The sequence below is a fragment of the Tamandua tetradactyla genome, chromosome 14, assembly GCF_023851605.1.
Source record: "Tamandua tetradactyla isolate mTamTet1 chromosome 14, mTamTet1.pri, whole genome shotgun sequence".
In the NCBI taxonomy this organism is placed as follows: domain Eukaryota; kingdom Metazoa; phylum Chordata; class Mammalia; order Pilosa; family Myrmecophagidae; genus Tamandua; species Tamandua tetradactyla.
In genome coordinates, this window is record NC_135340.1 from 82,981,965 (window position 1) to 82,996,715 (window position 14,751).

Below are 14,751 nucleotides of genomic sequence, written 5' to 3' on the forward strand. Positions count from 1 at the left end.
GTCACAGGATCAGCCACCCACTTTTCTTAGCCAGGAAGAGAAGACTCTCTAGCAGATGGAAGGCTGTGGGATGAGGTGGGCAGTGCTGTGCAAAGGAGAACAAAGTCAAAGCACAGGGGCATTGTTAGGCCAGCAGTTCTGCCCCAAGGGCATATTCTGGCAATGCCTGGAGACTATCTCAGGCACCGGGAATCGCACCCAGCTCTCTGGCATGGCAGGAGAGAATTCTGCCACTGAGCCACCGTTGCACCGCCCCCTGGAGACTTTTTTTTTGGCTGTTTAGTGGAGGGGGACAAGCTACTGGCATCTAATGGGTAGAAACCAGGGATGCTAATGTTGATAGTGCTGGATTGAAAGACCCTGGGTGAGACGGAGCAAAAATCTTTGAGTGTTAGATAGAGCTCAATCACCGGGGCACTGGGCCAAATGAATAGGGTGAAATATAAAAAAAAAAAAAGGTAGGCAATAGCTCAGGGACAGAACCACCTTCACCAAGCCACCTAAAATTAATTCCATGTTTTAAAAATTTTTTTTTAACCGATGGCTTAGTCTGTGCTAGGCATTGGGTAATGCTGGGACTACAGAGATGGTCAAGCCAGGCGGCTCCTCGTCAGGACAGAGCCAGGTCTTGTCAGGAATCTCCTTGCAAGGTGGCAGTGAAGCAGACCTGGAGTCGCCCAGCCTTGGGGGGGTGGGAGGTAGGGCGTGGGGACCTGGCTGGCGCACTCGGAACCCCTCCTAAGAGCAGCTACGGCTTCCCGGGCCCTGGAATCTGACAAGCGTTAAAGACGGTAAAGTAAATAATCATCAATATTGGATGGGCTGAGATTAGCGCCGGGGAAGAGGGAGTTCTTCCAGATTAATAATGCATCGAGGACTCCTTCAGAGGTAGGAGAAATTATGCAGGGTGCAGCCGGGCTCTGGAAAGGGAGGGGAAAACAATAGCTTTTTAATTGGGGGGTTGGTTAGAGCTCTGTGGCAGGGACTTTCCCTAGACAGGACCCCTGCAGCAGCCTTGCTTCATGTCCCTGAGAGGGTCCTTCCTCAGCCTCCCGATGGAGTAGGGGATGGGGGGAATGCTGTCCCCCACCCTGAAACAGTCGGAGGCAGCTGCCCAGTCTGAACAGCCACATGGGAATCCCAGCGTTTAGAATCTTGGAGCCCTTACCCTGGACTTGAGGTCCAGCCCAGATACCACCTCCTCTAGGAAGCCTTCCTTGACTCTCCTGCTGTGCTTTCTGCACATAGCATTCTAAGCCACAGTGAGACGCCACTGCTTGCAATGACCAGAGGCCCCTGGCTGGTGTGTGGATAATCAAAAGCTGGAAATGAAGAGGGTGGAGACATGGCTACCCCAGGAATGGGACTGCAAAGCAGAATGTTTTCTGTCTGGTCTGTGAACAGAGGCGGCACCCACTGCCCTGAGCAGCCAGTTCCTCCGAGTCAGGTGGGTCAAGGGCGCAGGGGAGGCATACAAGGAGCTCTCCAGGCAGCCCAGGGCAACTCTGGCTTCTTGGCTTCCCTAGTTCAGGCTCCTCTGGAAGCAGGAGTGGGGGGGCAGGCTTGGGATTGGGGGAGGGGCTTGGTTAGATGCAGCGCGTGCGTGCGTGCGTGCGTGCGTGTCTGTGTGTGTGTGTGTGTGTGTGTGTGTGTGTGTGTGTGTGTGTGTCGGGGATAAATGTTCTCCAGGACAATGTTCCCAGAGTCAATAGCACCACAAGGCCAGCCACGCTAGCACCCCAGCTCCATGAGGCCCCACCCCGTCCAGGCTCCCTCCTTGCTCCTGTGTGGTAAGGTCTCAGATTGACTCATTTTTAAAAGCCGGCAGCGTGATGCAGTGGTGGAGGCAGGAGACCTGAGTTCTAGTCCTGCCTCTGGCGGTGTGGCCTTAGCTTCCCTCCAGTTCATCAGTGTGGTTTGCAGAGCCGACCGCTGAGGCCCTCGCTCCTTCTCTGCCTTGCTTGGACGGCTGTTCTGCGGGGCCAGGCTGCAGGTTGGGAGCTGCGCCCTGGGAAGCCCCCTCTCCACCAGTTCCCACCCTGCCCTTGTCCCCATCTCGCCTGTCCCTGCTCTTACCTGATGGTGTTGTCGGCGTCACAGGGGCAGGGCGAGGTGCAGCCGGGGCCATGCAGACCCTCTGGGCACAGCCGCTCTTGGCAGCTGGGGCCCTTGTAGCCAGGCTCACACTCGCAGGTGCCTGTGGTGGGCGAACACTGGCCCCCGTTGTGGCAGTCACAGCGCTGTGAGCACTGGAAGCCGAAGGTCCCAAACGGGCATTCCTCTTGACACCTGTGGGGGTGACAGAAAGGGGGCTGAGTCTGTGGGCTAGGCTCCCCTCACCTGCCCTTTCGGATCCATCCTGCGTGCCCCCCACCTTGCCTCCAGGCCTAGGCTTGGTATGCTTCACTCGACCTCACAGTCTCCTTCCCTTTTCTCTCCTCCTCCAGGAAGTATTCCATGATTTATTTCACCCCATCCAGTTCCCTCCTTTATGCCAGGTCTCAGTTCCCTAGCACTTGCGTTTGTCCTATCATATTTCATTAATTTCAAACCTAAAGTTTAGGGAAAAAATTCTACATCTCTGAAATCAGATAAGTCTTACAGTTGATGGCATGTTGTGGTTGAATTGGCAGTGTTTTCCTCTCTGAGGCGCACGTGAAACAATGGTGCACCTTATAAATGGCAACATCTTAGATTTGATGAAATATGGTCATTTCACTTCTACTTATTGTCTCTATATTTTGAGTCTTTGGGAATTTCTCCCCCTGAGGAGAGGCGGCACCCTCCTTTATCAGGTTGGGGAATCCTCGTGTCAGAGGCTTAGATTGGGGGCCCGCTGTGGGAGGGGCCGAGTATCTCCCATCACCCTGTGAGCCCCCGAGGGTGAGGTCGGGGCCTCTTTTGTGCCCTGCCTCCTCTCAGGCCTGGTGCCCCGAGCTCCAGGCATCATCATCTGACTTCATGACCCATGGGATTCGGGGCATGGGTTACAGCTCCTCTGAGGGGGTGTGCGGCCCCCACTGCCGACCTCCTTGGCCCTGAACGCACCCTACTGCCACCACCTGCCTCCAGCCCAGGGCTGACTCCCAGGGGATAGAAATTCACTGTCACAGCAGCTGGATCCTGTCACAGCAAGCTGGGGGGTAAATCTGGGGCGGAGGTGGGCAACTTCTGCATCCCAAAGGCAGGTGGAAATGGCCTCCGGACCCTGCAGTTTTGGATTATCCGTGTTCCAGTGCCGCTTCAAGGAGCAGATAATTGAGCACTGACTTGACAGCAACCCCTTATCTGCTTCCTCCTGGGTTAAGCGGGATGATAATAATAACGACTAAAACCATGCCGGGTTGTTTGAGGATGCAGTGAGATGAGGCCGTGTGCTAACCTGGCACATGGTAAGGACTCAATAAGAAATGTTAGTTATTATTCATATTACTATTAAAATCTTTCCGTAGAGTTCCTCTAAGACCCATCTGACCTTCTGATCTCAAATTCTGGCATGATAAAAGCTCAGGGGGAACAAATTCCAAAATGTTAATGTTGGGAATCTTTGACTTGAGGGATTATAAGTATTTTTCATGCATTTCCCCAATTTCTAGGTTTTCTTGGAAATCAGGAATTGGAACCAAATGCTCCTCTCCAAGCACAAGGCAGAGAGACCCCATCTTGAGGGCAGTGCCAGGCCTGCCCCCCGCCACCCCGCCCCAGGGATGTGGTAGGGCAGCCAGTGAGGTGGGGGCCGGCAGCCGGTGTGTTGGGGCACTAGGATTGGCAACTCTAGACTGGGGCACCCCTGCCTCTGGTGTCCTGTGCCCACAATGGCGGGGAGAGGAGGGGGATGGTGGAGAGCTGGATTTGGGCTGTCCCTTGTGGCAAGTGCCGCCAGCTCTCTTTCCCCGGGGCCGCTGTGGTAGCTGGAGGAAAATGGCAGAACGGAGGCCAGTAGGGATGGTGATGGCAACAGATCCCAGCACCATAGGTATGACCAGCTGCCAGCCCATCCCCAGCCCCGAAAGCCACAGATATTCTCATCACTCTCACCATGGAGTGGAGAAGGAAGCTGAAGACACAGAGAGGTGAAGTGACTGTTCCAAGCTCACACAGCTGCAAGTGGCTGAGACAACTCATTGCAAATCTTGCTGCATTTATTTTAGACAGTCTGAGGCCTCATGAAGGGAAAGGGGGCAGAAAAGCAAGGGAGGAAGAGGAGTGAAAGAAGGGGATGTCTGGAGAAGGCATGGAAGGTGGAAGACAGGAAAGAGGAGAAGCAGGGTGGGACAGCTAAGGAGGGAAACTGAGGCAGGAGGGGAAGTTGGAAGAGCCATTGAAGATTGGATAATCATTAACTGAATTGCCAGCCCCTGTTCAACCTCAGAATAAATACCCCCAGAAGTCCTGAGTTTGGCTTGCCTCCGATATCTGAGGAGTAAACTCAAACCAAGGAAGGGTTTCTCAGAGACCATTTCTGATGCCTCCGTCCTCCTCGCAAACCTTCTCACTCCCTCCAGCCTAGCAGGGCTGCGCAGAATTCTGGACACTGAATTCCCTCTGAAGGACCCTCTCCCACTACCACCACATTTATGGGGTGACTGATTCCACAGCCCCAGAAAAAGAATCTGCAAATGAAATGTTGACAACCTAATCCATTTACATAATCAGTCCTTTTTTTCTCCTACTCACAATTTAAGCAACTTATTTATTTAGAGATCAAGCAACGACTGCTAATGAATTTTACACAAAGCATGCTAATAACGGGGCCTGTGGAATCACAGCAGGAATTAGTTTTCTACTTAAACATCCTTCCTTTGCAACATATCAATCTAATGTGTCCGATACTGCTATTAACAACCAGATACATTGCACAATTAAATTACAAAATGAGCTGCAAAGTCCCTCATTACGTTTCGTGTTTAATTGACATTGGGTTCTGCCTATCTGGGGAAGCATGCATTATTACACCCGCTCAACTTTAATATGCTCGGCGATGATTTGGGGTGGGTTAATGCAGCTGTCACCTTCCAAATTAATGGAGGCAATTTTACAAAATATTAAACACCAGGCAGCCTATTAAGGTGTGAAACCCAAGCGCTACCTGGCCCTCGTTTTGTACTCTCCTATGGTTGGTTGGTAGAAAGTGCTAGAGGACTCCAGGCTTTGGGGGTTTATCTTCTGCCCCAGGATCATGGCTAGGGCTCCAACGCGGACAGGGATTTTGGATTGTTTCTCTATTCGGGACATTTTGGAAGTGAAACTCAAGAGGTAGGGTCTACTGGTGTTGAGTCTAGTCGGCTGGCCCAGGGGTTTGCTCATCTCCTTGCAATAAATGGGTTGCGTTCTCTCTCCTGTGAAAATGGACCAAGACAAGATGTCTTGTTCTGGTTTCTGGGTTAGGGAGGGATGGGTCCCCAGTTGTCACAGCCCGTGTTCTACAACTGGGAAGCTCTTGTAGGTGACCTCTGGTTTGCAAAATGATTTCATCTGGCTTGCAAGATCTCGGGTTCAGATAAGCAAGCTTAAGACTGTCAGTGAAAATCTCTTCTGGATTTATGACTCATTCCAGTGAGAGCTGGAGGAGCCCTAATTAGGCAGGTTAGAGCTGGAAGTTCTCCTTGGTTGACTCAGCCTCAGTTCCTGCTTCATGATGTCACCTGGGCGGGAAATGCTCCTCTTGGTTCACCATGTGTGATCAGAGTAACAAAATCCAGAAATGGAGCATGTGTCGCATGGAATCAGTCAAGGGGTGGGAGAGCCTTCTTTTCACTGCCCCTGTCTCTATGAAAGAGACACAGGTGGTTGGGAGTGAGAGGGAGGGGACTTGGCCTGCTTTCTGTGGGCAAGAATCCTCCTGAGCTCTGACCCACCATAGATGGGGCAGGGTTCTCTCTTCCTCTTCCTCACCACCTAACCTATTGCCGTGGCGTCCTTCTTCCGACTGTGGCAAATGTGCACTGAGGGTACTGTCCCAGCAACGTGTGTTATGGATTTCCACTCTGTAAGGTTGGTTTGTTCCAGGACACTGGCTTCCCCATTCAATATGCTCTCAGACTGCAAGGCTTCAGAGGACGCAAACGGATGTCAGCATCCTTTGGGCAGAACTCAAATCAGGAATAAAAATCCACTGTTGGAAGAAATTGTGCAAGACGTGTGAACTGATTTTGCGTGCTCAGCTTCTTTGGATTACTTGTGCTATTGCCTCCCTCCATTTATGCAGAAAGTAGAGAGTAGATGGCAGGTGCTCAACTTCTCCCCTCCTGTTTAGTCAACGAACACTCGGGCACTGGGTAACTGAGCTGGGGGAGGCAGTGTGTTTTGTAGGTCAAGGGTGAGGAAGGATGAGTTGATAAATGTCCCTGGCAAGAGAACTCAAAATACTTTTGGAGGAAGCGGTAGGAAGGCTGGCAAAGAGAAGGCTGTGGGCTGGCAAACCTTAGTTGTTACATGCAAGGCTGCTGTGCAAATTAGCCATAGGAACAGCAAGGGTAATGGTTAATCCCATCCTTACCTGTCCCCCATGTATCCGGCTGTGCAGTGGCACTGTCCAGTCACATGATCACACTGCCCTCCATGGTGGCAGGGGCAGTCCTGGCTGCAGTTCTGACCGAATGTCCCCGGTGGGCAGGGCTGGGCACACACTGCTCCCTGAAATAGAAGAGGGAAGACATGCATGGGTGGTGCTCCCAAGACGCATTCCTGAGGCTCCCCTCTCCTAGCAACAGCATAGCCCCAGAGACCACCCCAGTTCCCCAGAGAGACTTTCTCTTCAACCGCAAGAGCACAGAAGGCTGGACATCATGGCTCCGAAGTCTTCGTTTCAGAGATGGGGAGGCTGAGGCTGATTTGCTCATTCAACTATTCAGCACCCACTTAATGAGTGCCTACCGTATACCAGGCACCGTTAGATAGAGATTTTTTAAAACTGAATAAGATAAGATTCCTGCCCTTCCAAACTACTGGGAAAGACAGACAAGTAAGCAGATAATTAAAGCACAAGATGCTAAGTGCTTTCACACTGGTATAAAATAAAGGGAAAAGCAAAGGGACAGGAGGTTCTGATTAAACATGGTGGTTTGAAAACGTATTTATCTCTAATATATCTTCTTTCCCAAACCCCTTAAGAATAAAGGGGGTATAAAGGTATAAATCTACAAGGACAAAAGGAATGGGAGAGGAGACCATCGTGGATAAGGGACAGCAACATTGTGGGAAATCAAAAAGCAGATGGAGGAGGAGCCATGGACAGGCGTCTGCTTTCTCAGCAATTCCACGTGCTATGGGTTGAATTGTGTCTTCCCAAAAGACACGCACTAGTTCTGAGCCCCGGTCCTGTGACTGCGACCTTATTTGGAAACAGGCTCTTTGAAGATGTGGTTTGTTAAGATGAGGCCAAACTGGATCAAGGTAGGCTCTGATCCGACATGACTGGTATCCATAAGTAGAGGGAATGTGGACACAGACCAGGCAGGAAGAAGACGGTCACGTGACAATGGAGGCAGAGACTGGGTCATGCTACAAGGAGAAGGATTGTCAGCCGCTGCCAGAAGCCAGGAGAGAGGCCTGGTGCAGATTCTTATGGACTCCAGAGGGAAAGCAGCGCTGCGGACACCCGGATCTCCTATTTCTAGCCCTCAGGACTGTGAGACAATACATTTCTGTTGTTTTTAAGCCACCCAGTGTGTCTTCGTTACAGCAACCTGAGGAAAGGAAGACACGAAGTCTCTGCAAAGGGATGCGGGAAGCCCTCAAGATGAGGGCTTTGGGAACCTCAAAAGAGTTTGGGAATCAGAAGCACCAGGAACCTCTGAAGGCCAAGGTGCAGATGTGGTGGAAACAAGAGCACTCGTTGAAAGCTTATTAAAGAGGGAACCAAAGCTCAGATCTCTTCCCCAACTTCAAACAGCCAGGTGATGTCCCCTTCTCGAGTCTGGCAGAAGACTGGTGGTTTGCCCTCAGACAGAGTGGCTCACTTAAGCTTTGGAGGCAGGGATTCTAGGCACAGCTGAAGGTGGGGGGCTGTGCTGAAATGGGGATCACGGGGCACTCTGCCTGATCAATGACCGGCCAGGCCCTCTGCTTTTTCCTGCTGCTCAGCTCCCAGAATACGGATGGCTACATGATACTGTCTCTGGCACGATTTTGTAGGATTCCTCTCTGGGACACTAATAAGCATCAGAGAAAAGGCCTACGCATGCTGTAGGGGACCCATTGACCAACTGCCTGATGTAATTTCGGCCCCGTTCCTCTAGCTCTCTGCCTAGTAACATATTCAAGCTATTCCATTGGACCTTTCTGCTCTCAGCTCACCCAATCCCTTGCTGCCACCCCTTAGCCTCCTCACCAATCACGCAGCGTGCCTCCCCTGCCCCCCCCCCATTTCCACCTCGCCACTATATAAAGCTCTGTACTTCCTCTAATAAACGTTCTGGTGACGCCTTGCCAGCTCCTCCAGTTCCCGCGAGTTGTTCTTCGTCTCGCGCGCCCTCCAGACCTTCGAGCCCCCGGGACCGGTCGGCTACCGAGTTCCCCCGTCTCGCTGCGAGGAAGACCCCAGGCGGGAGCTAGGGAAAGCTCCTGCAACCAACAAGTCTGGCATCTTCTCCTTCCCCCAGGCTTCAAATCAACTCTTCTGAGGCTCATTGTAAAATATGAACAGACAGCCAAGGAGCACCGGATATTTGAAATAAGGCTCTAACATGAAAGATGAAGACCCAAACAAACAAATAGAACTAGAGGAAAGCTGCAGAAATAGGAACTCTTCAGGGAGCAAAGCAAACAAAACAAGAAAAGGAAAGGCTCTCTAATATAATTAAAATGAATACCCTCATCTAGTTATAAGATATTACATTTATAAAAGAACAGAGGGCTATAAAAGGGGATATCCAGAAAATAATAACAGCAACTAACTTTTTAGTTCTTAAAAATTAAAAATAAGGTAGCAGAAATTAAGAAATTGTAATAGAAGAGCTGGAAGAGATAGTTGAAGGAATCTCTAACAGAGCGCAACAAAAAAATGACAGAGATTAAAAAATAGTAGAGAAAATATAATAAAATCCAGGACATCTGATCAACAGAGGTAAAAAGAGCAGAACAGAGAAAATGGAGGTGAGTAAAATAACCAAAAACTATGATATAAGAAAACTTCCCAGAATGGAAGGATGGAAAGCATGGATTTCAGAATTGAAGGGCCCACAGAGTAGGTGCCCAGCACAAAAAGTGAAAAAAGAGCACTTCTAGGCATATCATTGTAAATTTTTGTATCTCTGTAGGTAAAGGAATAATCTTCAAAGTTAGAAAGATACAAATGGTCATATAGAAAAGAATGGGAATCAATAGGCATCTGACTTAATTACAAGCTAAAAGGCAATGGATCAATCAATGCCTTAAAAATTTGGAGAAAAAATAACTCCATCAAAACCAAATGGAGAGATTTCCTGATGTCTCTGACCTGACAGAGAAGAGTTTTAGAGTTCTGTTAGAAGGCTTTATGGATAAATTAGTAACAGGACATGCGTGGACATACTAACAAAAACATGAAAAACTAACCAAAAATTGCAAAATAACTCTACTGGGAGGTTGGGGGAATGGGTTGCTTTGTATGTGTGTGTGTGTGTGGGGGGGGGGGGTGTACACACATGAAATCTTGGGTTTTTATCAAACAGAAATCTGAATCTGCTCTTGTCTCCTGCAGCCCGTATACCCTTACACATACCCAAAGATAGTCACTTCCCTTATGGAGTCTGAGCTCTCAATTAATTACAATTACTCAACACACAATTACTAAGCACCAGTAACTGCCAAACTGGAGGAAGCTAGTTTAGTCAGGAAGATCCTGCTAAAGTAGAGTCATCTTTCAAGGTCAAACTCACTCATAATGAAGAAAGAGGGACACCTTTTAACTCAGATTTCTCCTCTACACAGTTAAGCCAGGCAGTGAGGGTCTGAGTGTCGGGTTTCAGTGGGGGGTAGTCAGGGGAGCGAGGACTTGGGGGCAGGGAGGTGTCAGAGATAGCAGCCTCGGACCATAAGTTGAGTGTCTGTGAGAGGAGAGGAGCAGAGAAAAGACTCTCAGAGTAGGAGACCCCCTTCTGCAGAGGCCTGCCTTTCTCACTGCACACCATAAACTCTAGATATTCTTGAGGGCAGGGATGAATCTCTTTGGCCATTGTCCGAGTCAGTCTTCTATAGTACTTGGCTGGACAAGGACATTTGGAACCTGAAAGGATGTTGCTGTAAGCTAGCTCAGGGCTATGCTTACACCCTGTGGGCCGTCACGCATTTGCACACATGCAAAAAGGTCACCCATCCTCATAGACTCCTGATGCCCTTCATTTTTTCAGTACTTGTGAGACAAACCAGGGCCCTAAAGAGGCCAGTAGAAAAGCTTGGTGCATAGGATGCTTCCTTCCAACCTTCCTTGGGAGAGAATTAAGCATCCCTGCCTGCAACTTTTTGGACAGGTAGATGAGCACCTCTTTCGTCCCTTGCTTAGGACTCCCAAACCACAGGCACTTAAGGTCTCTGAATCTCTTGGCCCCTCTTTGGGGTTGAGTTCCTGGAACCTCAACGAATTTGACCCCTGGGAAGTCCTGCTGCCTGGTGTGTTGGGAAGGACACTGGACTCAAAGGCAGGTCTTGGGCTCAAGTCCCAGTTCTTGCCTGCTCTCAGATGGTTGAGCGGACGAGTCAAGGGATTATAATGAGCCTCAGTGTCCTCCTTTACAAAATGGGAGTTGTGTCCTACATGGCTGTGAAAATTAAGTGAGGTTAGATTAAGTGAAGGAACAGTGTACAGCACTTCAACAATTTAGTGGGCACATAATGTTAATGGACCCGCAGTTGATACCTGATACAGTGGTGGTGGAGGGAGCTGAGGAGAGCCTGGGACCAAGGAGGGCAGGGGAGACCCACGCAACCAGGGCTGGCTGCAAGGGCAGCCTTTTCAGTAAAGGGCGAAGGAGAGGACAAGCAGGAGAGTGCCAATTTAAGGGAGGGTCATGGCCTTATGTTTCCTCTCCTGGCCGTGGAGTACACGTCTCCAGCTGCACGGTGATCTCGGGCCAGGTGGCATCTAGCAGGTTGGAGATGAAGGTGAAGCAAAGGTCCTGCTTGTCTCAGAACTGGTCAGAGCAAATGATTGGTTTAGAAGCTGGAGCCAATAAAGGAGAGGATCAAGAAGACACAAGGCCTTAAAGTCATGCCAATCTCCGGGAAAAGACAACTCAGCCCCTCCAAACATCCAAAGGCATTTCTAATTGTTGCCGTTCCAGGGTGGCATGGATGAAGAGTAAGCAGTTGGTGTGGGTGCTGGACCTCCCAGGCTGGGTGCAGGCTCCACGAACCATCCTTTCCAATCCTGAGCATCTGTAATCCCACAGCCTCCACTCAAGACACCTCTGTTTGGTCCTCCGTGACAGCTGGTCCAATTTCCCATCTCCGCGCCCCTTCTCCTTTCAGACCTGCCATTTCCTTTGCGGAGAGAGTGTGCGGGGGCACATACATATGCTATAACCAGCCATCACCACTGGACGGGGACCTCCTAAGGGCGGGGGATCAGCTCTCTTTCTACTTTCCCATCAGTCTGCAGTGCCTTCTAGAACCAAATTACTCACACCCGTTTTCTCTCCGTTGCAAGGTCTGGGTGTCCAGAGAAAGAGAAATGAATTTCTCAGGCTCTTTGCAAAACTCCCGCCTGGGATGGGGTCCCCGGGCAGGAGTGTCCTATGGGTGTGCTCAGGGCCTGGGGTCAGGAATCTCCAAGGAGGGGCCTGGAGGGCAGAGTTCCAGGGGGGGTCCCCTCCCCAGCTCCTCACAATGTCCCTGTCTTTGGGGAGGCTGGCGGTGTGAGTTAGCAATCGTGTTCTTTAGACCTGAGTGGCAAAAAGCATGGTTGAAGCCACCAGGGACCAACTGGAAAGTTAGGCAAAGGAGGATAAATAAGGGGGAAGCCCTTCTCCCTAGCACCCTCTCCTTGGCCCCAGCTGTCCCTGGGAGGAGCCTGAGGCCTGAGCCGCAGCTTCATTATACCGTGACTCTGTGTGCACGAGGGGGTATTAATAATTCATCCAAATCTGCAAGTTAAACGCTGCGTCAAAAATAGAAATGCAATCGTCTACAATAAAATTAAAAACATAAAGTCCCCAAACCCAACGGCTTCTATTGACAGAGTTTTCTGTCATCTGTTAGAACAAACCTCTCACTGTGTTGGGAGAGAAAAAAAACATCTCTGCATGTACTGGCTTCCTCTATCCCCCCTCCCTGCTCGCCCACCAACCTTCACCAGTGTCTCGAGAGGCCTTTGCACGGCAGGGCCTGCCTCCAGCCTTCCCCCCCAGCCCCACCACGTCCCCATCCGTCCTGCTGTCCTGCCGCTGGGCCTTGCAGATCCAATGCATGGGTGGCACGTGTCCAGAAGCTGGCTGGATGGGAAGGGCCTGGCCAGGTGGGAGAAATGGGGGCGGAGCGAGAGAGGTAGCAACGGCCCTTCGTCCTTCTCAGAAAAGCGACAGACAGACACCAAGCCGCTGGAATTCGAAAGCCGGGAGACCGGGATTCTGGGTCTACCTCGCTCCCAACTTGCAATGTGGCCTTGGACAGGTCACATACCTCTCTGGGCCTCCGCATCGGAGAAAGGATGGCATCTTCAGCCTTGTGCGGTTCAAACTTCCTAAAGCTTGGAGGCCCTGTTTTTTTGTTTTTTTGTTTTTGGTAAAATCTTACTAGATGTGAATGTAGAAAATAGATTAAAATGGAGATGTAGAATGGGGTGGGGAGCTGGAGCCTGCATTAGAAGGAACTTGAGGGTTCTGTGAAAGGAGATCCTATGGGCTTGAGAGATGATTTCCAAATGCAGACCTGCAGACAGGGCTGGCTGCCTCAGAATCATCTGGGGAGCTTATTAAAATTACATGTCCCCCAATCATAAAGTTAAAAAAAAAAAAACATCAAGGAAAAAAAAAGAGAGAAGTCCTTGGACCCTAGAAGCTCTTGGTAGAGCCTGGGAATCTGCATTTAACACCTTCCCAGTTGACTCTGGGGTGCAGCCAGGTCTGGAAATCAGATGATCCCCAAGGTCCTTTGCTGCTCTAAAAAATTCTGGCAATCAGGTCTTGCAACATGGGGGGGGGGGGAGGGGGGGGCCTTCAGGTGTCCTCCCACCTGGCTGCTGCGGCCTCTGTGTTCGCAGCCTCATGAAACTCCCTGCTCCCGCTCAGCAGCCCTCCGGTTCATGCAGACTCGGGCCCCAGGGGAGGGGACAGCAGTGCCACTGAGTTTCCCCCAAAACGGGTATGTTAGAGGCAGGGCCCGGGATTGTCAGCCTCAGTGGACTCGCTGCTCCTGAGGAGCTCAGGTCTGCCAGGGGACCCTGGCAGGTGGAGCAGGTGTTAGCTAGAATGAGGTTTGCAGAAAAGAACACCTGTAGCTGGCAGGGAGATAAAGCAAGTTTACAGGAGCTGTGAATCTGCACTGCCTTGGCTGAGACCCCCCTCAAACAACCATGGGAGCTGTGATCAGGAGTTACTGTTATGTCCATTTTACAGATGGGGAAGCAGGGGCCAGAGTAATTGAGTGCTTTTTGTGGGTCAGCAGTGGATGTGAGACCTGAATTCCATCTCTCTTCCCCACAGAGCCTGCTTGCAAACATGAGACATGGGCTGGCTGCAACTGCACCAGACTCACCTGGAACACCTATTAAGATACAGATTCTGGGCCCCCCCCCCCAGACCCACAGAATCAGAATGTGTGCACATGCAGGGTGAAGGCTGGGAATCTGCAGTTTTGTACCTTTTAGGGGGTCCATATCCCGCTGTCTCCCCTTCTTGCCCAACCTTTACTCCATGGCCTTTCCGTCACACCTGGCTCAGAACCTATAGCTGCTCATGTGGATACCGACACCCAAAGACAGAGTCAGTCTCATGGGAAGGATTTGATGCCTTTATACATGAGGGACCCATACTCAGAGAGGTTAAGTTGTTTGCCTCAAGCCACACAGCACTTAGATGGCAGACCTGGGCTTCAAAGCTTTGGTTCTGGTACCACTGGTAGTGTCTAATGATGCCATGTGACCATTAAGAGGGGTGAGGGTAAACAGAGTGGGAGAGGAACGGAGCCCTCCAAGCAGGTGTGAGTGGGGGATGCATAGACCTCTCATGGCGCCCCACCCAGATCCTGGGTGTCCACCTACCGTCCAGCCTGGGGGGCAGGCACACTCGCCAGTGATGTGGTGGCAGGTGCCCCCATTCTGGCAGGGGCAGCGCAGCTCACAGTGAGCCCCATGGCTCCCAGGTGGGCACAGCTCCTCGCAGCTGCGTGAGGAAGCAGAGGTGTTAGACACAGCAGCATCCACGTGAGGCAGCAGGGTGCCAGCATGGCTGGGCCCAGGGCTCCAGGGCTCCCTGGGAATTGGTGAGTTCATGGCCAGTGTGTACTGCATTAGGCACAGGGTCAGCTGAGACCCAGTCCTCTTCCTGGCCAGAGGGGAAAGCTGGGCTCAGATATAATAAACTAGAAGGCAATGTGCTTGGGCCAGTACTTGCGGGATGAAGCAAGGGCTTTTAGTACAAAGTAAAGTGTTTTCCTGGGGAGGATAGTCTGAGGAAAGCTTCCCTAAGAAGAGATATTTCCCTTGAAATATCTTGAAGCTCAAGTCAGTTTCACCAGGTGAATGGCAGGAAGGGCATGCCAGGCAGAGGGAACAGTGTGAGCAAAGGCACAGAGGACTGCCTGGGTTCAGAGAAGGGGAGAATCTGGGCCTTAGTC

General features: G+C 51.0%; 1 protein-coding gene across 5 annotated transcripts in view; it reads right to left on the minus strand.

Annotated features, from left to right (window-relative positions):
- Positions 1-14,751, minus strand: part of MEGF11 (multiple EGF like domains 11) — a 239,853-nt gene that overhangs the window by 79,269 nt on the left and 145,833 nt on the right. For all 5 annotated transcript variants that reach the window (XM_077128271.1, XM_077128270.1, XM_077128269.1 and 2 more), the window contains exons 6-8: positions 14,177-14,297; positions 6,500-6,636; positions 2,077-2,289 (exon numbers count right to left, since the gene is read on the minus strand). In XM_077128271.1, the coding sequence (XP_076984386.1) occupies positions 2,077-2,289; positions 6,500-6,636; positions 14,177-14,297 (471 nt within the window). The remainder of the gene's footprint in view (positions 1-2,076; positions 2,290-6,499; positions 6,637-14,176; positions 14,298-14,751) is intronic.